This window comes from Festucalex cinctus, chromosome 6, assembly GCF_051991245.1.
Source record: "Festucalex cinctus isolate MCC-2025b chromosome 6, RoL_Fcin_1.0, whole genome shotgun sequence".
NCBI classification, from domain to species: Eukaryota; Metazoa; Chordata; class Actinopteri; order Syngnathiformes; family Syngnathidae; genus Festucalex; species Festucalex cinctus.
Genome location: NC_135416.1, coordinates 16,865,758 through 16,891,928, shown reverse-complemented (window position 1 = coordinate 16,891,928; position 26,171 = coordinate 16,865,758). Strand labels below are relative to the sequence as shown.

Below are 26,171 nucleotides of genomic sequence, written 5' to 3'. Positions count from 1 at the left end.
AAGCTTACTCAAAAATAAATAAATAATTGTAATATTTCTGTAAGTCAGTTATGTCTAGTGTAACGATACATCAAAAATTGATTTAATACATTTTTGAAACTGCTAAAAAATATGCATTAATGTAAAAAATTAAAGTATGTTAACTTTTATGCCTTGCGCAGTTTTCGTTGTTTGCGGATATCCTAGTAGCTGTGGGTCTTTATAGACGCCAATAGAAACTTGGTTAGATCTTTGTATGTAATCAATTTAAAGTTTTAAGGTTTGTTAGTGGCTCCTCGTTTAATGACGTAATTTATCTTCTGTATTGCATGTGGCCGCTGTATCAGATTATTCCAGCAGAGGGGCTCATTATTACATTTGTTGAACGGACATCTGTTTATTCTTTGTCAAGGAACAAAAGTAAAATAATTGAGAATCCTCAACAAAGCTTCTGGAGCTTCATTCATCATACTGTCTGTCTCACTGCACAAAGCTAAGAACGTGTTGTGAGGGCAGAATATTAACCTTTTAAAACACTGATAAGACAAAAATGTAGTCATGCAGTCAAAAGTATCACGATAATTAATTTTTTTGTTTTTTTTCTGTTTTGTTTTTTAAATAAAGTTACAAAAAGTTAATGTAATTTTGTGAGTGTGGATGGTTGTTTGTCTCTGTGTGCCCTGCGATTGGCTGTCCAGGGTGTCCCCCGCCTACTGCCCAGAGCCAGCTGAGATAGGCACCAGCATCCCCCGCGACCCTTGTGAGGAATAAGCAGTCAAGAAAATGGATGGATGGATGGATGGATAATGTAATTTTGTAAAAAAAAAAAAAAAAAAAAAAAAACAACAAAAAAAAAAAAGGAAATTGGGAACTGAAAATCGAATTGAATCGGGCTTGAGTGAATGGTTATATCCCCAGTTATACCCCGTGTCTTTCTTCTCCATTTTACACATCCTGGTTCTCATTCAGTCCATCAAAGCGGTGGGAAAAATCATTGATGATGGACATCTATTGGGAATGGTTTTCTGCTCACCTGAACAATGTAATACACGCATAGACACAGCCTCCCTGTTTCTCATCTCGCTTTTTCCTTCTTTCTTTCTTTCTTTCTTTCTCTCTTTCTGTACCACCATCATCCACCTCTTGCTGCCTCTCATTAATTTTTTAAAACCCAGGTATGCAAACACATCACTGCATTTGTTCACCCACTCACAAACTCCACCCCATACTGTATATATACTGTTTACCTCACACTCATTTTCTAAGGCTATGTATAACTAAGCAGAAGAAAAAAAATCAGAGCAAGATGGGCAAAATCCACATGAGGAGCAGAAAACAAATGAGCTAACGGTACTGTGTGGTTAAAACTGGCGGGGATGAGGAAGCAGGTTACATATGGAATGTCAAATCTAAAAAGTCGGGTTTGAGCACAAGGAGTCTACTGAATTGTTATTCTCTCCGATAACAGTCATAAATTTTGTTTGGTGTTTAAAATAATTCTCGCATTTTTAAGAATTTTTCCTGACACCGTTTTGATACATTTCAGTGATACAGCAACAATAGGGATGCCATTGAATATTTTTTTAAATAATTTTTCTATTCATTATTCAATTGATTAATCAAATACCGTAATCAGATACAAGTTCATTTTGCAATAAAGTGTATTGCAAAACCTTGTTTTCCGATCAATGTTAATTAAACTATTGTTGTTTATTTCAAAAACAACAACTAAACAACAAACAATATCACACAAGAGGGATTGATGTACTGTACTTGGCAACCTTTTTGAAAGTGATGAAGTTACTGGTTCAGTAATTGTTTTCCAAAGTAAAAACAGCCGTTTTTATTTTCATTAAAAATGGAAGTCAGTTTGTTCTCAGGAATCAGAAAGTAATGTTGAGAGGCTAAAATCCGAGCTATGGTCAATTAAACAACAGCTCTTGAAAAGTAAAATAGATGTTGATTAATTAAACATTTTTTATAATTCATCTTAAAGCACAATTAATTTTCCTTGACTTTTGAATCAGCATGAGACTCAGCATTGCTTCAGTTGTGGTGATTTTGAATGTGTAATACTAAATTCAGTGTCCGTTGTAACTACTGTAAAGAAAGAAAACATATTACAGTATTGTATAACTAAACAGGCAAAGTTTCTCCTTGCAAGCCACAACATCCATTTGTAGAGCTTGAGCGCTCCGAGGACCATTTGAGTCAATACCATTCGGAAACTTGTTGAGTGAAATACAATGTTAGGGACATCAATATTAATGACATAACACTGAGGGTTCATTATGCAGGTCATAGCTATATGTGCGTTTAGAGCAGAAAGAGAACTTAAACTCTTCAATATTTATGGCAGGAAAGAAACATGTGGCAGCTGTAGGGCACTTCTTGAAGGTAGCCTGTCACTCTCACTTACAGAACATCCATCATGAAAACTTTCACGTGTGGATTGAATTTCGAATGGAAAATGTGTTAAACTATCTGTCTGACGCCTGTTATTAAAATGTACACAGGCGCGTGCGCGTGTGCGTGCACTTGTGTGAAATGTGATGATTCATGGGATGAGCAAGACTTCCAACAATTTTGATATAAATTGGAGCATTCGAAGTGCAGCATCAAAATCACAGCACTCAGATGACCTTCGTAAATATTACATGACAGTTTAATTTAAACTGATAAATACTGTATTCTGAAAAAACACAGTTAATATTTGTCTAATTTACACCTGCCCTTCAATAGCCAAGAAACCACGTCTCATCAGTGGAGCACTGAGCACTGCAGCACTGCCAAGTTGCATAAATGATGAATGATGATACGATGAAATAATACCAAAAAAAACAAAAAAAACAAACACTTTCTTCTGGTTTCTCCAGCCTTCAAAGATAGCAGTGCTAAAATGGAGCCGGCCCGATCACAGTCTCAGACTGGCTCTCACAGTGGCCATGTTGCACTTATTGTTTTTTATGTGCTCACGTGGACACTAGTACAAGCAAACCTGTGTCTGCAATGTTGCCAATTTAGAAACACTTTGGCTATATTTAGCAACTTTGCCGCTGCTCTAGCAACTACTTTTAAAAAAAAAAAAAAAAAAAAAAAACCGGGGCCACAACACAACGGGGCCTCAGTGTTAGCATTGTTCTTATTTCTTACACAGTGGTGGGAAGAGAGCCAAGAGCCAAGATTTACTGCATGCAAATCTACATTTTCAAATGTTTTACATATTGAGTGATTTACACACTGTCAAGAATATTATACTTCCCACTTATCCATATATTTGTGTGTCCAATAAGACGGTATGCTTTTTCTCAATACGTTAACACTAAAAGACACAGTTGAGCTTAGCATGTTGGCTTGGCCCTCAGGAAGCGTTTCAGTTTCTCATGTGCCGAGAGTAAGAATGCATTATCACCATCTTGATACCTGGTGATAACACTAAATGTTCCTTTTTGATCATGTAAACATAATACGTCGGGCTGTTTCAACAGTCTCTCATTTTCCTCAGCCTGTCCTTTCCGTTATCTCCAGCAGCTGCGAAATACATTGCCTCTGTTTTTTCTTGACAATTGTGCCACGTTTTTGTACTTCAATAAAATAACAAATGGTACCTCAAAATGTTGTTTCACATTTAATTCTTTACAATTGGCCAGTTCCGTCTAGTTTAGATAAGTCAGTGTGTGGCTAGATTTCAACTCATACTGTATTCTTCAAGTGATTGCTGAGGTGATGCAAACACCAGGGGCTGAATGTGCAAACCACTCAGATTGATGCGCACACAAACATTGTGCTTGGCTGATGCAACCAGTGAGCTGCAAGAAAGATTAATATTTGAATGTTCCATTGTTATGCATTCCCATCAGGTGGCTGTATTACACAAGCCTCCCTAATGAACACATTTCCTGAATATCATGCATTACCTTTTTGACTCAACACACCCCTGCAGGGACCATCCTCTCTGCAGCGCTATGCTCAAGCTTGGGTTACAGTTTTTCTTGATTTCCATCAGAGATAACTATTTCTGTGCATAGCCAATACTAAGCAGAGGTATTGAGGCCCGAGCACGACATGAACAATAATCTTGGTCTGCATGAAAATTCATGACAATAGGAGAATATTTCAATCATTTTTAACTCTTTGACTGCCAGGCGTTATAAAAACAAAACAAAAAAATCCACAGTGCCAGCCGCTTTTGATCATTTTATATTGTAGAATATTGTTTGCCTTTACTACATATACAATGTGGCTGCGAAATGAAAGATCGCATTCCATTCATTGGAATTTTACTAATCTTCATGAAATGTCTTTGGCAGTCAAAGAGTTTTAAAGATTACATAAATGTTAAATATTGGCACTTTTAGTTTCATTCTGCAGGTCTGTTCTTAAATCTTGATTGAAGTTTATATACAATGGACAACAACCCCACGTGGTCCAATGTCATAATATTCTGATTTTAAGGATGCGTCAAACAAAAGCACAAAAACCTTACCACCGCAAGGCAATCTTTATAGGCGTCGTGAGGCAGGAAGTGAAAAGGTCAGCAGGGAGGTCGGGGTTCATTGGGAGCAACTCGCTGGCCTCGCAGGCAGCCAGCTGGATACAGTTCTTCATGGAAGGTGGCAGAGGCATCTGGGCGAGTGGATGGCTGGGATTGATGGCGGCCACCTGTAAAGACACATGAGGAGAGTGCTTTTCGTGTTCTAATTTATTTGAACATATCACATCCAACTTATATCCTGTGTGAATTCATTTGGGTGGTTCGGATGGAGCTGACAGAGCTTAAGCTGCATCCCTCCTCTGAGCTCTAGAAACCCCCTCTTGGATGTTGTCTCGGACAGTAGGTCTTTTTAGCCTGGAGTTGCCACATTAGGGAACAGGATCCCTAAAGGATTTTGTGGTCATGGCATTTGTTGTCTGCAACCAATGGATGCGAAGACTACAAGATCAAAATGCGCCAATGCATCTCTTCACTCCTTATCCCCACAAGAACCTAGCTGCATTATCTGACCAGGCATTTGGCATCTGACTTCTGGAAAGAGAGGACCTTATCGTATGTTGTAAAAAGACCAACTTTTATTCATGAGCAGCTTGACTCATTGGGCAAGTATGAGTACTGGTTTGGTCACCATTTATTTCCAGGACACAAAACTAGGCAGGTCTTAGGAGTGTTGGACGTTATCTGAATAATCATTTCATGCGTAAAGCTGCCAAGGTTGTCTTCACAAGTCAAGGGACTATCTGGAATCTGGACCTCTGTTCCACTTTTCTGACAAACTTTCTTTTCTGACTTGGACATGAATCTGAATTGCATTTGCTCACAATTCTGCAGTGACAAGTGTATGAGCTGTAGCAAGATTTTCGACAGAGCACAGAAGCTAATGATACACAATATTTAGCAATAATATCTGGCAATGGTACATGTATAGCTGTATCTTCAAGCACTTCTTCTGATCTAGATATTTTAAAGTTGCCATATTTGCAAATGAATGGTGCAAACAGGAACTCCACCTCCCCAGCATTTTGACCTGATCAAACTCATCTCACATGGTTTTTAATGTACTAAGCACTAGAGTCGTTCAAATGATTAAATAACCCTCCACAGCAATTTGAAAAAGCAGCAGGAATGCCCTGAATGTGGATCGTTTTTAATCCTTTACTTCAAACCACAAGACTGAATTCTTAAAAGCAAATTGGAGTTTTAAAATAATGGTATCTAATTTTAGAACACCAGCTTCACCAACAAAATAGATAGAAATTCTCAATGTATTAAACAATGCCGCCTATGTTGTATGAATATTATGGTAATAGCGTAGCACGGTGGACAACTGGTGAACACATCCATCTCACGGTTCTGAGGTCATGGGTTCAAAGACTCCAGCCTTCCTGTGTGAAGAGTGTATATTCTCTCCGTGTCGATGAGGGTTTTTTTCCGGGTATTCCCATTTCTTCCCGCATTCCAAAAACCTGCATGGTAGCTTCACTCTAAATTGTCCATATATGTGAATGGTTGTTTGTCTATTGGTAACCTGCAATTACTCCACCTCTCACCCAATTTCAGCTGGGATAGGCTCCAGCACGCCTGCGACCCTAGAGAGAATAAGTGATTCAGAGGATGGATGGATGGATGGGTGGATGGATGGATGGTGATACGTAAAGAAAAAACTATTGTATTTTGACAAAATATAATAACTTGTAATTTCCGTGTAAAATGCTTCCAGGCATGAGTGGGCAGTTTGATTACACATATATCTGTGGCAATCTTGCTGTAGCATGACTTTTTTTTTTCTGTCTCAATCTTAATGAGCAAACTGTTGACTTGACTGTTCCCAAAGACAAACATCATGAACAAAGCGGCATGTGCCGGTGTGGGTCCCGGTTGTGTCAACCTCAGAATTGTATCGTTGCCTAGAAGAAATTTGGAGAATGTGTGTACCACACTAATCCTCAAGGTAAACATAACAGCAATGCCAGCAGAAGCTGATGAATGCAGAGTATCCAGCGTAATTATCACATTAGCATATTGTAATCTCACAAATTACCATGAAAATCACCATGACAGCTTTCTTTTCTTTCTCCTCTGCTATGAATATCAGAGCGCAAAGCAATAGCACAGGATGCTGCTTCTTTTAAATGACACTAATTAATGAGACCAATTCTACAGGGAAGGAGTGGGTACATGCAACACCACAAATGATCACCACCACAATAAAACAAAGCTTCTACAAAACAACTACTTTCAAGCAAATGTATTATTATTATTATATAATAGAAACAAACTGCTACTACTGCCGATTGTGATACCAATTGTCCATGGGGGAGATTGACCAATACCGATTCATGTACTGATCACATGATTTAGCTGTACAATTTTAATTGTAGAGCAAATCAATTAATCTGACAATTATTTTTTTCAATTAACGTATCTGATTAAAAACAAAAAAAAACATCACATTCGAATTTCAATCCATTCCATCCACAAACAGTGCAACGTTAAAGACAGAGCGAAGGGACACTACACTGCACACAGGCTGGTCTCTCGTTGGCTCTAAGCTGCAGTGCAAAGTACCAGCTGCAGGTGATCAGCAATGAAAGGAGTTGATCGACACATGTTGATCACATACTTTTACAAAAAAAAAAATTGGCCGATCACGATTGGTGGCTTGTTTGGAGCAGCACTACTGTAAACCCATTCATCCATCCATTTTCTCACCCAAATGTCTTAGTTAGTGTTGCATGCAAATGGAACCGATCCCAGTTGACTTCATAGGCCAGGTGAAATAGCACATAAAGTCATCCATTGAAACTCAGATTTTTGTCTACATTTTGTGGAATGATGATAACCAAAACACCAACCCCCTATAAACAATCCACACAAAAGGTCAGGCGGTCCAATGTGTCTGAGCAGTGAGTGCAGTTTCAGAGAAAAAGTCCACAGCTAATGCAGTGAACATGTTGGCTAAGTGCACGGCAAGTGATGAGATATTTAAACCAGACCAGGTAGCCCTATAATAGAGCACTCAGAACATCAGAGGGCTGTTGCTGTGCTGGAAGTCTTCCAGGGCAACTAAAGCTTCATAATGTTCCTGCAGCTCTCTGTCAACATCTCTATCTACAGTATGCCTAAAAATGTTACGCTTCCAAAGTATGCAAAGTGTGAATGTAGACATGCAGAAGTCCCACATAGATAACGTTAAAAGGAAAGTGTCCAAAATTATAAGGATCCTTTACAAAACAAAGAATGTTTTGAATAAGAAGTCATTATATACATTACATTGCTCATTATTATTACCACATCTAACCTATTGTGTGGAAATATGGGGAAATGCTTCCAAAACAAATACCCTCTTTTCAAATGACAAAAATGAGCAATACGAATTATTAACCGATCAAAATATACGGAACCAACAAATTCATTATTTATCAAATTAAATAGAATGAAATTTTATAATCTAGTTGAGTTTAATATAGCTCAAATAATGTACAAGGTACACAACAACAACCTACTTTACCACAATATTCAGAAGCTGTTTGAAATCAGACAGTGACTATGATTTAAGGGGGACGAGAGTTTATTACAAATAAATAAATAAATAAAATCAAAATAAGAACAAATATTAAACAAAGGTGTGTTTCAAATATAGGTGTACAGTTTTGGAACACTTTTGGAATTAACCTGAAAAGGTCTGAATCACTGGCTGTTTTTAAAAGGATGTATACAAACAAAGTACAACAATATTTAAATTAGTTATAAGTCAGTACAAATGTAGAAAATAGAGTGCAATTAAAAATGTGTAAGCCTTTGTGCTGATTTATATATCTGTAAAAATGTTAGCTTATCAACTAAATGCACAATGCTGTAGGCATATCTATGCATGTATAAGTGCAGCTGTTTATATATGTGCAAGTTTATGTGTGTGTTTTTTTGTAAGGTGGTAGGATCGATAAGTTGTTTTTTTTTGTGTGTTTTTTTTACTTCTTCCTACTCCCTTTTGAACATGTAAGATGTGCTTAATGATGACCATGTATGTAAAAAAAAAAGTTTGAAATTCATTTTCATTTCAATATTTCTGTTTGAGGTTTACATGTTCAATAAACAAACATTTCTACATAAGGCTGAAATATGGCTGTATGTGCAATGTGTTGACGCACACACTGCTATGAAAGGGATACCTTTCCAGTGTGTGGGCGAGGTGGGAGTGCCCCCTGCTTGGATCATCTCTTGAATGATTAAAAAGTCTCTTCATCTTCCATGACCCCAGCACATTGCACACTTCCTGAATGAGTGGGTGTGAAGAGCAATCTCTCAAGTAAAAAGAAAAATGCTTTTGAGAGGTTATGCAACTTTGATTGCATTTATAAGGGGGCAGCTGTCATTATTCCACTACTGAGGAAGTAGTAAATATAAACATCCATATTAACACATCTATTAACACTAACGGTAATGGTACAGCTACAGCTGAATACTTTCAGTGCAAGTAGGTCAAACCTAGGAACTGCAAGGCATTCCAATAGGTTGTATTGCACTCAACTGCAAACATTGCCCAACGTTGTGAACGTTGAATTGTCAAACTGAGGTTATCGTCCCTGTCATTTTGTGACGTATCTGCGACGTATTTGTGACGTATTCGTGACATTTGAGACAATGTGCAAATTAACCTGAAATTGGGATCAAATTGACCCACACAACAGATTAAAATTATTGTTAAAAATATAACTACTGGATGGAAGAACTGACGCACATTCATATGCGTAAAGCTTTTGAATATTCTCCAAAATATTGCAAGTTTCGTGCTAATATTTATAGACTATGGTTACGTTCACACTAGGGGTGTGAGAAAAAAAATCGATATCGCAATATATTGCTGCGTTCTCTGTTGCAATAAATTATCGATACACTGATGGTAGATATCGATGTAAATTATGTTATAAATGTTTATGCACTTTAATTTGTCTTACTTTACAATGTTTACAGTTAAAAGACTAAGAGGCAGTGAGGCACTATGCAGAACTGTGTACATTGTACAAAGTTTTGGCATTGAATAAATGCATAATTAGTTTCCTTTTTATGGGCATTTGTTGGCTTTTTCAGTCACATATCGTGATATATAGCTAACATTTTTTTTGACAATATATCAAAAATCGTAGATATCGAGTATCGTGATATTATCGATATTGTGAGCCAAATATCACAGTATCAAATCGTGGTTTACCAGTATCGTCCCACCCCTAGTTCACACTGCAGCTCAATTCCAATTTTTTCCACACGTATCTGATTTTTTCATGCAGGGGTAACAGTACAATTCCAATTTTTTTCACACCCGACCTGCGACTCTTTCGTATGTGGACATAAATCGGATATGCATGTGATGCGTCTGCACTGTGAACACTCATCCGCACGCATCCGATCTATACGTCATCAAAAGCCTGATATGCGCTCTGCGCGGGCAGGGGAGAATGCATGGAAGGGAGACTCCTGACACTTAGCCATGCTAAACGGTTAGCAATCTCCATTCGCATTAGTGCGCTAGCCAATGTTTAACCTAATCAAGTGTCTCATTAAAAAAAACCTTTGCTTCAAGACCTTCAAAGGAAGTAATTGATGAGCAAAATTGCCCCACAAACAAAAAAATATATATATTTTGAGGCTTGGTGTGCATGTGTGTGTGCGTGCATGCGCCCACCTCCAGTTCCTGTTCTCGCTGCAGGGCAAACTGCTTGAAGGACTTGACAATGATTCCAGCATTGGAGCAGTCGTAGACAAAAATGGAAGGGCTCCCCATCCAGGTCTGGAGGTCATAGATGGACAATGGGATGTACTGCGTGTAGTTCTTGAAGAGGAACAGAGATGAGAGTGGTGAAAGGATTAGAGCAGTGTGGCATTATAAAATTACTTTGGGAGAATTATTAATAATTTATGATGCCAAGTTAAGAGATGAGAGTGATCAAACAACAAGGGTGTAATGAATGATCATAGAACCAGCTATATAGCTATTAGCTACCAAAGCGTGCGTGATGCCACTACTAGGGGGTGTTCGATCCCACTTTCTTTCAGACCAATACGAGTACTCAAGTCTTGAGTACTCACCAGATATTTCTTCCATTTATTCATAAAATACATATTGTGTATACAACACACAATCGAATGAATTTAAGTAAATACATAAAACTATTCCGAGGCCAGGAGAAGTCCCAAATAAAATGTTCTTGTACAAATTATTTTCAAGGAATACATAAGTGCAATTAAAAATGAATGAAATTGAATACAACAGTGCTTCAAGTAAAATTTCGGAATACCTATTATAAAAAGACAAGTTTGTCATGTTCTAATTAGGGATGTAACGATATCGAAACATCACGATACGATATTATCACAATATGAAGGTCACGATACGATAATTATCACGATATTGTGGGAGGGGGGTTGGCGATATTTAAAAAAGGTCACAATATTGTTTAAAAAAAAAAAAAAAGAGCTCATACCAAAGAAAAAGCACAATATTGTGCATAATAGCAATGCATATAAACCGCCTGTAATTTCTAATAACAATATTGAGGCACTTACTTTCTAATGCACACACACATTTCCTACGCATATTGACGCTTCACAAGCATATTACATTCCCCTTCATCTGACAATTAGCACAGATTTAAAACATAGAAGGCCAAAACATCTCTTATGAAAATTAAATTGCACTAATAAACTAGCTACCAGAGGGTGCTAGAACTGCACAAATGGAAATCAACCTGACTTTTTAAACAGATGTGTTCCCTTTAAATATTGTGAAAATGATACCACGATATCACGATATTGCCCTTATCGTTACATCCCTAGTTCTAATACCACAATTTAATTCAACTCTGGTGACTCATTCTCAGCACACTTTTAGTGACATAATGATTTACATGACATCGACAGAAGAAGAAATCTGACGTGTGTGCTGAACTGTAAATAAAGTGTCCAGGGCCAGCTTTCACTTGGGATAATCAGAGTGAAATAAAGCTACATGCTAATGACAAGTTACTAACATGTTACAACTTACAAAAGGATGCTTCAACTGCTGTGACATGACATGGGAGTGTCCCAACTCGGCAACGTTTGCATCAAAAGGCAACGCATGTGCTATGAGAATAAGTCATTACATGCTCAATTCTCAACCAATTTTCAATGAAGGTTTTTTTTTTTTTTCCTTCTTCTTCTTTGGGGCATCAACTCATTTTTGGGCATCCCAACATGGAACGTGGCAACACTTTGCCCATACAAGCTCTAACATTGTCGTTGGCACGGCCATGTCATACTTAACAATTGGTCATATCTATGGTAATGACAGCAAAGCCACTCGGGTCCCAGAATGCATTGCGTGGTGCAATACATTCTGTTAATCAAGTTATTAGGACGTTTACCCCTTTTTATCTCTGAGTGTCTGCCTTATTGGTAGTTGAATGTGTGTCATATTTGTTTATGTTGCACTATGTTTTTATTTCTTACAAACAAACCATGACTTTAAGTTGTGTGTAAAGTAGTGACATCCAGATCAATACCTACTAAGCTTCTAAACATACATATCAGAAAATGCATCTTAATTGGCATATGAGAGGAATGATAAAATATAGGTCACATTGTAGCAGGCACGAGAACTGAAATTAAGGCTGGTATCAGCCGATACCTGGTATTGGAACTCGCCCATCTCTAACCATTACCAGTGACAGTGAGGATGCATTTTCTCGTAAATGACTTATGCATCAAGAACAACTTATGGGAAAGAAAAAGGAAGAAGAACACATGAAGCTAAAAAGGAACGCCTGTGGGTGTGCTGGGGATCGAGTGGCAACAGCTAAGTTTGGACAACAGCAGTGCATCACTGCAAGTGGGTGTTCGCTTATTGAATAGCGGCAATGAACAACTCAAAACAATATTTCATGTCTTCACGGAAGATTTGCCCTGGGATAACAGCAGGCACACTATTTAGTTCTTACTGAAAAATAAACTGTTTTTCAGTTTTTGATCATTTGTAACTTGTGTTAAGATTTTATTTCTTAGTTTCGAGTGTTCAGCTTTTAAACTACAATCTCAAGTCAATTGCAAATCTAAAAATGAGGAAAATAACTGTTAAAATAGGATAACTATTACCGACCTACGGGCTTCAGCCTAAAAGCAGAATGTGCAATGTTACTACAAACTAGCTTGTCAATTAGAAGCTCCTGACTGTTTACATGAAGATGGAGGATGTTATAGAGTTAACTCAATGCATCAATTCACACCATGAAACAAGGGTTGAGCTCATTCAACTTTATGATTGTCATAATAATAGCAATGGACTAATAATATCCTGCGTCCATATTGAACTATAGGAACCAGGACGTGAGTTGGGAGCGCAACAAGGGAGTGACATCTTCTGGAAATATTAGTGTAAAAGATTTCATCGAATAAATCTATTAGTGATCAAGAATCAAACCCATTATGGATGTGAAATATGAAGCATTTCAAGCAAGGTGTATACAATACTTACATTACATGACATTTTATGTAGGGTAGTAAGTAATGATTAGAAAGTGGAGAGAAGCAAGAGCTAAATAGAAGCCAAATTATCTATTATTTAACGTAAACATCATTAAGTAATGTTTTTCTTCAACCATCCAGGCACATATGCCTCAAAATGTAATCTCTGTGACTTCAAAAGAGTCACAACAGTGATAGACCAATTTGCCACCCTTAAAAACAAGACGCATTCGTTGATGCTTACAATTAGCTGGCAATTCCAGCTGTTCATTATATTTTTATGACATTTTTAACTGGCTCAGATGCCTCCTGGGCGCTTCCCTGGAGATGTGTTGTGCATGTCCCACTGAAGGGAGACCCCAGGGATGATCCAGGACACGCTGGAGAGAGACTATGCCTGTCGGGCCGGGAGTGACGTCATGCAACCAACAAATTCGGCCTTCGGAGGACCCAGCCTTGTGAATTTGGACACAGGCTATGTCTCTCGGCTGGCCTGGGAACGCCTTGGGATACCGCTGGAGGTGCTGGTTGAAGTGGCTGGGGAGAGGGAAATCGGGGCTTGCCCGCTAAAGCTGCTTCCCCCGCGACCCAACCCTAGATATAGCGGTAGATGATTGATGGATGGATGGATGGATGGATGGATGAGCAGTGAGTGAATGCATCTAGAGTACCATGTCGAACGCGAATGATGCAGGTGTGTCTCGTCGTCCACTCGAAGCAGCTCACGTTTATTCGAGCCAAAAACGTCAGTTACAGACTGTATTCTGAAACATTTCTTGTTGTGTGTTGATGCAAGAAGGTAAGGTTTGATCACATATCATGTCCATTTCAAGTTTGTTGTACAGTATGACATTTGCGTACTGTATACTCGTCTGTGTGATGTCGCATCAGTTTGTGCTGGTTAATGATTTTGACTAGTATGCTAATTAGGCTAATGATCTGTTCCACGTGAATGCGACTTTATTCTACGTTTGGTTATTTAATTACTGAATGCAGTGACAGCAAAGTGATTAGTTTGCTTATTTGATTGCTGAATAGGGAATACAGTGATTTGTGAAGCTTGTGCATGCTACACACTGGATTTAAGTGTATTATATGTACAGTACATGATAAAAAAAAGATTAATAGCCTCTGAAAAACCCATGAAATGTCGATGTACAACCCGAGGTAAACCCCACCACGTACTGTATGAGTTATGGACCCAAATAAAAAATCTGCGATAGAGTGTATCTACAATAAGTGAACCGTGAAGTAGCAAGGGACCACTGACTTTAAGTGTTAATTTTGCCACGGTAAATAGTTTACTTTTTTTTTTAGTACCTTTTACCTCTGATTACGTACTTTGTTTTCAGACACTTCTTTTGTGCATTGCAAGTAAAATTCTTTGACAATTGTTGGCCCCTGTACCTTTATGGCTATCGACGATTTGATGGACAGAATATTGTGGTTGTCATCCAAATAATAATGGGATTGATTGAAATCATACTGGAATCATCAAGTTATCAGAAATTGCAGCGTATATGAATATTTCATGGATTCATATATTTCAAATGGTGTAGGAAATTAATGAGTTATCCACAGGCAAATGTATTCCCCCTGAAGAAAAATCCTGAGGTAAATTGTCACACTAAATCTGGCTCATATGACATTTGGCCATAGAATAAAGTAGAGCAAGAATGTTAAATGTTGAAGCACACTGATCTTTGCAAGCTAAGTTGGGGATTTACATATATTGGCTCTACTCTGCTGCAATTACCAACTTAATCAAATTAAAATTACATTTTGAATTCTGATGCATATTAACATGTGATACATTCTCAATGTATAATTAATGAGTTGAGTGTTACCAACCTTATTAAAAACCCAAATTTCTCCATTGACAGTGGGCCGTGGAACTCCGTGGCCATTGTAGTGAAAGAGGACACGCTCCTCTTTGGCATTTCGTCTGAGTGATGTGCATAGCTTTTTCACCTCGTCCACTGTGGGGTCCAGGCTTTGTTTGTAACGTGCCTGAAAAACACGAAAGAAGACAAGAGTATGAATAAACAAACAGGATTTTTGCTTTAGTAGAGTTAATTATAATAATAATTCAACTCCATTTACTCACTGCTTGTGAAGGTGAGTAACGTAGTGAATCTGTTCATAGCAACGGGGAAAAATGCACAGCGCTGCTTTGTGCAGTTTTATCCTTTTACTTTGGGGGAAATCGCCATTACGTTTAGAATAAAATTATACATCACATTTATATATTCAAGTTTTATGTCTGCAGAACCGTAACAGACAGTGTTATAAAAAGAAATACAAAGCATTACATTCCTATTCATCATGTTAAATGATGCAACAACTCCAGGGATCAGTGGGACTCCATGATGGTATAAATGAATGAGAGACATTGTAAGAAAGCTCAGAGGAAAGACGCAGCAGAGCATTGTGTAGAAAAAAAAAAAAAAAAAAAAAAGTAGAGTATATATCTATACACGAGGGGTGTTCCAAAAAATATCGTCTGCGAAATTACCGGTGTATTTTGTTTAGGTGATAAAAATTTGACATATCGCGAAATTGACGTGATGACGTAATGCGTAACATTATAGGTCTTCGTGTCAACTTGGACGTACACGTGGCGGTCGCTACTGCACAAAAAACAATGTAGGAGCGTGTGCAATGGCTGCAGCCAGTTCTGTCGCGTCTTCAACAAAGTGGGAGTGAGCTTCGTCGTGTGGAGGGTGTTTTGCAACAAGAGGTCAGATATAATGCTAAAAAAAAAAAAAAAAAAAAAAAAAAAACAATCATTTTCAAATCGTGCATGAAAACTGTTGCCGTAAAGTTAAGAGGACATATAAGCAGCTTGTGTGTTGGGGGTGAACAAAAGTTCATTCATTACTGGAGCACTCTTGATTAGACGCACTCCTTATGAAAAAAAATAAAAAATAAAATAAATAAAAACAAAAAAAACAAAAAACACAGACGGTGGCTGGTTAATACTGAAATGTCGCGTATTGTTTGGCCAAGATCAACAAGCCGTGGTGTTTATTTTACCGTGACCGGTAATTCACCATCTAATTCACATGAGTTTGTGATGCTAATCGACCGCAAAGCTAATATGCTCTCGATGAGAAGGCGTGCAGGCGAGTTTCTATCGCGCAGCGCCCTAAAAGTGCACATTTGTGTTATTCATACCCGCTAGTAATGTCTACAAGGAAATGCGGCATTTTCTCGCTCCTCTAATTAAACAATCAGAGCCATTTACGGCAAAATAACGCTCGAGGAGGGTTGCCGCCGGTTGCGGCAAAAATAACCACTAAAACCGCCTAAACAATCGCAGAGGAAAAACATTTTTTTAACAATACACTTGCCTGCGATGTACGAAGCATGACACCACAGACTGGTTGCTACCATATCATTGGTGATCCCCCCCTAACATCACGAGGCTCAACCACACAGGAGAAAATAGTGTACTTTTTTGACTCATGCAATTTGTCACTGACTTCTGAAGGTATGTGCTTTCATTGTATTTGCTAAGTAAATGTCCTTTAAGCAGTTATGTTACAATTCGCAGAGTAAACACTATCTGGCCTGTTTTTATTACCATTTTATTCCATTACTGTTGGTATATTTGCACTTTGTTTACATTTCAATTCTGGAAAAAAAAAAAAACTGGTGTCCCTAGGTGTGCTTGTGAGTGTGGATGGTTGTTCGTCTCTGTGTGCCCTGCGATTGGCTGGCGGCCAGTTCAGGGTGTACTCTGCCTATTACCCTAAGCCAGCTGGGATAGGCTCCAGGACCCCCGCGACCTTTGTGAGGTAGTAAGTAAGTAAGAAGATGGATGGATGGATGGATGGATGGATGGACTATAACGATACTAATTAGAATGCTCTTGATAATAATAATAATAATAATAATTTAAAAAAACATCTTAATCGTTTTTAAACACTTTAGAAAAATTGAACACGAATCATTTATTTTTTATTTTTTTAAACATATTTCATACAGCCAGCTCAGTAATGTATAAAAGTATTAGGGCACTAAAAGATTTGTTATTTGGGCAGTAAAAGCTGATTAGATATTTAACGTTTGACATCCCAAACACTAATACACATGAGAAAATTTGCAGTTATGGCAGATGGAAGCCCAGTGATTTTATTATGAATTGTAACACAAGTGACAAAATGGACCATTAATTGTAATAACATTAAAAGGGCAAAGTGATTTCCCTTGATTATTCTTGATATATGTCAGCTTTTTAGAGACTGACAGAAAGCCCACATTGTTGAAATTTTGCAGTTATTAACATTCAATGCGCTGATGGAGTTATTTCTAAGTTTGAAATGTCCCACTGTGTTCAAGTCGAGTGCACCTCATGTCTGGTGCTGAATGCACGTGACGTCAACCTTTATGATCCGCTCTGTTTCATACGGACCACAAGGGTGAAGTACTGTATATTACAATATTATAAATGGATAAAAAGTTATTTGGATGATAGATATCAGTATGTGCAGTTTAAAAATACAAATTCAAAACAATTGAAGATTACTCATGGAGTTCCTTAGGGGTCTGTGCTGGGCCCTAAATTATTTATATTGTATATGAATGATATCTGTTGTGTCTCGAAAATACTCAAGAGTGTCTTGTTTGCGGATGATACAACTTTCTACTGTTCTGGAGACAACTTGAAGCAGCTTCTGACTACTGTGGAGTATGAATTAAGTACAATAAAAAATTGGTTTGATATGAATAAATTATCATTAAATTTAAATAAAACCAAGTTCATAGTTTTCGGTACTAGACCAATCACTCATCAAGTTAAAATTATGGTGAATTTAATTGAAATAGAAAGGGTGTATGAAAATAAATTCCTTGGAGTAGTTATTGATGATAAATTATGTTGGAAACCACACATAGAAAATGTTAAAAGGAAAATGTCAAAAATCATAGGGATACTCTATAAAACCAAGGAGGTCCTGAACATGAATTCACTATATACATTATATAATACATTATTATTACCATATTTGACCTATTGTGTGGAAATTTGGGGAAACACATATAAAACAAATACCGACACTGTTTTTAAATTGCAAAAAAGAGCCATAAGGATTATTAATAGATCAAAATATACAGAATCAACACATCCACTATTTATTAAATTAAATACAATGAAATTTTATGACTTGGTTGAGTTTAAAATAGCACAAATAATGTATAAAGTATACAATAATCTACTCTGCCACAGTACTCAAAAGTTGTTTGAAATTAGAAACTGTCCTTATGAGATAAGGGGTACAAGTGTATACAAAAAACCCAAAACAAGAACAAATATTAAGCAAAGGTGTGTCTCCGTTAAAGGAGTTAATTTGTGGAATAACTTGGGAATTGACCTGAAAAGATGTAATTCACTTGTTGAATTTAAAAGAATGTTTAAAAGTAAAGTTCAATATTATTATTTAAATCAGATATGAGTTAAGAAGATTGTAGAAATGATTTATTCATTTACTTATTTTTCTTTGATGTATTAATATGACTGTAATGAAATTTGTATATATGTGTGTTACTATTGTGTATTTTTATTTTTCTATTTATTTTATTTTTTTATACGAGTAGGATTATATTTTCTTTTATTAAAAATGTAATTTATTTTAAATAAGTGATAGGATATGAAGAATAAGGGGTAGGACTGGATACGTTTTCAACTTCTTTCTACTCCCTTGAACATATACATAGATATTTATTGGATGTTTCTTTTATTTTTTTACTTTTAACTTTCTTTATTTGTTTATATAATTATACGTGTATATATGCATATGTTCAATAAACTTCAAACTTCAAACTTCAAACTTCAAACAAATGATAAGACAAATATATTATGTCCAAGCATCTACTTTTTACAAGGCACAAGTGAACTACAAGCTTTAATTGTACACACACAATAAATAGGTGTCTGTGTTTTACAGTAAGATCGCTTGATAGCCGTATACATTTTCCGAACATACTAAACCATATTTATAACTCCACATGTACCGCGTGTGGATGAAATTGATAAGCGTCCACTCCGTGACCATACATAGCATGCACTACGCATCAATGAAAGTGGACGATCAAGGGTGCTGGCTTAAAGCAATGTAGTGTACACATTCAGACTCAAATATTTATTAATCACGCTAAACCATTTCTTATGGAAAGGACCTAACATGCAAAGAATGAGTGATGCCGTTAAATGGCTTGATCAATTTAAGTGGATACATTTGTACTGACCCACATCATTGCATTTGAGCGTCTTGGAGGAGTGTGCTGCGCGCCAGTCCCACCAAACCGAGCTTAAAAAAAAAATCCTCACAAGCCCATAAATGTTCAGTCACTGTTGAAATGCACCTGACTTTTCAGTCTCAATTTGGGAAAAGAAGTTAGAGCCTCATATGATTTCTGAAATTGCTTTGGACCTCTGGACTTCTCACCGAGTTAAAAATGAATATGGGTAATGAGCTAATTGACCCTGGAGAGACATTACGTTCTCAATGATCCAAGACTAAATTGGTTAAGACAAAGACACTGCTCTTTAAAATAAGTCAAAGATTATACATTAACATCCTTTATTCATTTAATCATTATATTGAGTGAATACAAGGTAAATTGACATATCAAAGTCATCTTAAAACACCCAATTACCAGGCATTAATTTGTGGATGATGAGAATGTATGAAGAATAAGACAGTAGAACAATAATAACAAGAGTAATGAGTAAGAAGACTAATGAGTGCATGCTGAACAAACAGCTTTTTAAACATTTTAATTGTTGCTTTAACGGGGGGTGGACTTGTCCACATGCTTTCATACATTAGACAGACTAAACGTCAATTGAACATGTGGAAGGCACAAAGGTTGAAAACTTGACTGGGGCAAGATGTGCAACAAAAAACTGTACAGTTAGACCAGTCTGAATCATTATCATACTCATTAAGGCCCTTCTGTATTTGTGTAATTACAGTTTTACCCCCAGGCGCTTTTCTTCTCTTCTACTCAAAGAGCGCAAGCAAAATACTTTGGAGAACTGATTTTAAACATGCAATAAAAGATCTCAATCAAAGGTATGGCAGGAGGTGAAGTTTATCCTGGATTTAAATGCATATATATATATATATATATATATGTATATATATATATATATATATATATATATATACACACACTGTGCTGACTTCATTTCAGTTGGCAACTTATTCCATTTACGTGCAGCATACCACTAAAAGCCACTTCACCATGTTTGCTTTAATAGCTGGCCTCCACTAAATTGACTCGTGTCTGCAGACCTCAGAGCCCTACCAGGTTCATATTTAATTGGCATTCTCAATGTATTCAGGGCACCATTTTCTAATTCTTGGTAGGTTTTAAAAGGAATAAACTACCGTAAGCAGAACTCATTTCACTGAAAAATACCTATTGACTGCACGTGGATGATTTTGAACTGTACCTTGATAACATAGCTGGCAGGCTAATTCCATTTAGGCATAATCAGATTGGATGGGCTGAATACTGCACTTATCCATGCAATATCAAGTGGTAGCAGAGAGGTGTAATAGTGTTAGTGAGAGTCATCCAATAACAGAGGAATAATATGTGAAATCAACGCCTTTGGCGAAGGGTGCTGGGTTGGAGTTTGATGGTGAAAAGGGAAGGTAGGCCAAGTGTTTACACCTGCCTTTTGTTAGGAAAATAGTTTGATGCTTTAGCAAAGCTGTTCATTTACATTCATGACTGACAAGGAGAGCTAGTCATTTTTTTTTTTATGTATGAGGTGTATGTACATGATTAAGACGTGTGTGCGTGCGTGCGTGCTGCCCAGTCATTGACGGAACCGCTCCGATACACAATGAGTACACGACGTGTGTTTGCCATGCATTTTCTTTTGTGCCATTTTTCTTTCCTACTCCATCAACCACATGTGCCAAATAAACTCTTCAATTTCTTTATAAGGGGGAGAATATTAACATACAAAATGTTAACAGCTCAGGTTGAAATGTTTTTTAATGTGCTGCATATATTCCCCGTGCGCTGAGAGGGTGAGAGCAGTGCGCAATTGCTCATGCAAGCAGCTTAGAGGGAACATGGCCTGAGGTGGTTAGCCAACTGCAGTGACCCCCCACAATCCAACCAATCAAAGTGCTTCCATCCACAACTCACATCTATGAGGAATATTGGTGATAATTTATTGCATCCTATTTATTATGAATGAGAGATTTCGCACATAGTGATGATATGTAGTATGTATTGGCCTGCCACTGCTAATGACTACAGCAATCTGAATGAGTAACTGTGTTTTAATACATTTCTGGTGGATGTTTTTAAAATTTAATTCTTCCCAGTTTAATCACAATTTGAGCTGTAGTAGCTCGTGGCCTACTACAGCATATTCGCAATCATAATGATGGAAGGTGTTTTCGTAAATGTTTGTTAAATATTTTTGTCATTTAGTTTCCTATGTCTCCATAATGAGAGCCCGCGCAGTTTAAATTGTAGTAAGTTACGATAGCAATCAGATTGAGAAAAGATGTTTTAACTATTTTTGCTGAATAATTTTGTCACTTAATTATCTCCTATTTCTCCATAACAACATATGCAGTGATTTGTGGCCTATCACTGCCAACTACTAGAGCTGACAGAATGAAAGGCGGTATTGTAAATTTTTTGTGAATATTTTTTTACATTAAATTGTACTAATTTTCTCCATTAAAGACGACATCACCAGCATATTTTGATGTGCAGTGAGTAGTGAAAATGCTCAAGCAAATAGCTCATTTCGCAAGTTTGGTGCGTAGATGGTGTGAAGGTGGCTTTGTTCAGACTTCAGAGCACACTGCAGTCCTCTCTACACTGTGCATTTGTAGTCTAATGACAGCAAAACAAGCCTGCGAAAACTTCAGGTATCTTACTATCCTTTGAGGAGTCTACTGAAAAGACCACGGTGGTATAGCAAGATGTTCATGGCTGCAGGCGTTAACACAGTGCAAGCCATATTCAGAAATATTGTACGTAAAAAATTTCTCGGCTGAACAAATGAGAGAATTGCATAATTACGGCTTTGACTAGAGCCCCGTTCCGAGGGCCCACCGGTGGGCCCCGCCCCGCCCCGCCCCTTTATTAAAACAAGCCGAGCCTGGCTACGTGCTCGAACATGTTATATATCGTTTGAAAGCTGAGTTTCTGGTGATCTGAATGATACCCAACATTTTAAGATATATGGAATATGTGGTCTGGCACTGGCAACATGTTTCAATTGAGAAGTTGATATGAACTTTTCCGGTGAAAATGGCAGATCTCCTTCCTCAGCAATATCTACTGCAGCTTCAACTTTATCATGGCTACACTTCTCCTCCGTGTCACGTCATTTTTCAGCCACTTAGAGTCCATAAATCGCTAGTAGCACGTATTATGAATCCTCACAGTCTGAATTTCATAGCGATGTGCATCAACAAGTACCGGTAATCTTGTTGTGTGCTGTCGTTCTGCAAGCCAAGTCGTCCAGTCAACCAGTGATCAGCGCACTCACAAAATGTATCCCAGTGCTGAGGAGAAAAGGCATTCGCCATAACCACATCCATGATGAATAATACACTCACGGCTTATTGTGGGCTGCATTGTGTCGAAAAATGCGATGCAAACAAAGGAGAATCCAACGCGACTACCGGCTCACCCAGGCGGCAATGCTTTGTTTTTTTTACTTTACTTGACTAAGCCGATGCTTTGACTGGTCGGCGTGCTGTCACATGACCAGCAGTGACGCAAAATACGTCATCAAAATCGCGAACTTTAATGTCAAATTACACAAAAAACTGCAGGATTACGCGTGGAGAACTTTGGCCGGTGAAGTGCTAGTATATTACTTTAGAATAGCGCAAAAAGTGGTTGAATTTTGGTGACAATTAGTCACATTTTTCAGACACTAGGCAACAACTACACGTGGACACCCAATTTGACACCATACAGATAAACCAGATAATAAAGAAATCCGTCAACAATACATATTCCACGTTGGTCCATCTGTTGTGCCTCTGCCCAACTCCTCAACCCCTCCCCTCTCTGATGGTAGTGTCGCATATTTGTGACGTCATAATGCATGCACCATGGTGACATGGCAGTCGCCAGTGTGGGCTTTCTTTACTGTGGCTCCCCAAAATGCGACCCTCAGTTTTTTGTTGTATTTTTAAAACAAGACTGTTTTGTTTTGGCAAACTCAAATTGAGTTACTGGTTGTCTTTGAAGTAGAGATGTAAATAAAATTTAGCTTCATGGAGCTTTACACAATGTTTCAATGTATTTGTACATGTTAGCCTTATAGTAGGACTTGAAAGTACATTTGTATTCAACATAATTTTGCAAACAATTATCGACTTTTCGATCATTGACATCTCCACTTTCTAAATTATTGGTTTATTGGTATCGGTGGAAAATAACATTATCATGCATCCCTAATAGTAATGTTCCCGCCCTTGCTTCTATGTTGAGCAAAAGCATGCAGCCCCACTCATACATAATAGCTGAAATTTGCAACCCCCCTAAAAAAACAAGAAACCCTAAAATCAATATTGAGTTTTTCAGAGGGGTGAATTTTAGTGTGCTATCTATTACATAAGTGTCAGTGTTCAGCCCATTCAATGATGTCTTTAACCACTTGGAGAATCAAGTCCATAAAGCCACTATTCTGTATTACTGCTTATCTTGTCATCTAAGTTCTGATCAGTTTTACATATTTTTTCTTCTTCTTCACGGTCTCTCTGCATTATTAAAAGCACAGGAAAAACTTTTTTTTTTTTTTTTTTTTTAAAGGTTAGTGGGATGTTTGGACTGCCACAGGCACTGACCAATTGATTACTTTACAAATCTTCTGTGTTACTTTTGCCTTCTTTCTCCTTTTGTAATGTGTATCATTGAGGTCTTATCCTCCTCAAGCTCTCATGCCTTTTCTCCTTGTCACTATATGTCAGGATTCAGGCAGTTGTTGCTTCTTTCTTTGTGTAAACTGCACAAACATTGGATAGGCGCAACAGATTTTCTTTTCACCCAGTGATGATCAGCCGAAAATAAACATGATTGTCTCAGATTTCAGTTCTCATGATCGAATAGGGACATCGCCAATTCCTAGACAATACACCAAATCCCCATTGTAAGATATGAGAATAAAAGCAGTGAGGCACAAGACAGTTAATTAACCCAAGCGTCATGTTTGTATGACTCCTGGAGGCATATTTCATCACCCATCCAAAAGTGTCAAACATAACAAAACATGCCACATAGACTCCCGATGTTCATCTCAGCATCAAATACCAAAGTAGATCAAGAGAATATTTGTGTCGCTGTACCAACATTTGTAACATGAGTGTCCTCTTCAAAAATATTACGAACATAAAAGGATGTAAAACTAAAAAATGTCACTTGACTTTGATACATATTATGTTGGAAAGGACACAAAGATTTGTGTGTATATTTGAAAGATGGCTGTTGCAATGTGAATTATGGTCACATGGCTATTATTTAGTCACACAATTAAATGCATATACAATAGCAGGATTTTTTTTTTTTTTTTTAACGGGGCACAAAAACTTAAAGCGCAGTGCTTCAGTTCTGCATTGATCTTTTTAAGATGACATTAACAACCTTAATTAAAAGATTACAAATCATGTGGTTTAGATGTTGCTATTTGATTTAGTTTGGTTAATGTGCTGCTTATTATTCAGCCCTACTGTTGAATTCTGTGGCATTATTCCTCTAATTTCAGCATGTCGTTTTTAACTAGACATTTTTGGAAGAGTTGTAGTCTACATTGTATACATTGTATAACATTGTATTTTTATTTTTTTTTCCGACAGAGTGCACCTTGGACATAGAACGGAAAATGGCCGCATAGTGTCTCATCAGCTGACTCATTGGTATGGATCGGTGACGTGTCCTCACTCTTGTTGCTAATAAGGCCTGCTGTGAACTGAGTCAGCCAGGCTCACAGGCCCCAGCAGGGCTACCGTGCCGGGTGAAATGAGACACAGCACTGGTCACGGGCTGCTATCGAATAAACTGAATGTACAAACCCTAATTCTTGTGTCATTTGGACAAAATGTAAATGGAAAAATTAAACAATAATTAAAAATAAAGATAAAAGGACAATGTATGTTAAGTGATACAAATTTGCAAACGTTCATTTTCAATTTTATGCCTACAAACACGTTAAAAAAACAAAAAAAACAAAAAAAACCTCGGAAACAAAAAATTGAAATTTGATTAAAAAAAACAGGCAACAATGACAGGCAAAAGTAAATAGAAACAGGTAAGTGTCACATTTGGTTCAAAATGGAGCATCCCCTTTTGGTCAAAAGCATGCATAGGTTGATGTTCACTAATTTGTGAACAACTGTATGTGCAAATTGGTAACGGTTAGGATTGTGGCATGCCACCATAGGGACCCTGGTTGAAGACCATTCACCCCCAACATCCTGTTGTCCTTGAACAAGACACCGTTATCCCAAACTGATCCCTTAGTGCTTAAGTAGTCACTAATGCTTGGTTCAGACCAAATGCGAAATATCACTTTGCTCCGCGTCTCGCGTACATCTGACCTTTACTGGAATTAAGGTTGTACTGTACAGCCATATTTGCCAATTTCACCACTCATATCTAAATGGACATAGTAAAATCAAGGTGTCACTAATTAGTCTAGGCAGTTCCACACCATTAGTTCAACATTTGAGCACCTTTTTTTTTTTTGTCTTTGTAAAAATGAAAGTTAAACAAATAAAATGCTGTTGTACTGTAAGTTATTGAACATTTAGAATTTTTACTCACTAATATTTACTTTATATGCTACGCTAACCTCTGTCGCATTTGACACCCTGATTTGGAAAGAGGCCACAAAGGTGTGATAGTATTCCAGCTGGTCTGGTTGTCTTTATTACAAAGCAGAAACACTACATCTCACCTCCGTCCACCTCTCGTGCAAGAATAGGCTGCACGTCATTGACTTCATGATGATGAATTTAGGTGTGAGAGAATGGCTAAGCCATCAAATGTGGCATATTATGCAGTAGTCAACTTTTCTTTGCGTTCTAACTACCTGTGTTAATAGCCTGTTGGTCTGCGCAGATCTGGAAGTTATGGAATTGTGAGATTAGGCCTCTTAGGCACATAAGTAGGTAGGTGACTTGAGCTAGGCCATTGTGTT

General features: G+C 37.5%; 1 protein-coding gene across 4 annotated transcripts in view; it reads right to left on the bottom strand.

The window, feature by feature from the left end:
* Window positions 1-26,171, bottom strand: part of rptor (regulatory associated protein of MTOR, complex 1) — a 142,746-nt gene that overhangs the window by 83,690 nt on the left and 32,885 nt on the right. For all 4 annotated transcript variants that reach the window (XM_077525536.1, XM_077525538.1, XM_077525537.1 and 1 more), the window contains exons 5-7: window positions 14,825-14,983; window positions 10,158-10,304; window positions 4,466-4,641 (exon numbers count right to left, since the gene is read on the bottom strand). In XM_077525536.1, coding sequence (XP_077381662.1) covers window positions 4,466-4,641; window positions 10,158-10,304; window positions 14,825-14,983 — 482 coding nt within the window. The remainder of the gene's footprint in view (window positions 1-4,465; window positions 4,642-10,157; window positions 10,305-14,824; window positions 14,984-26,171) is intronic.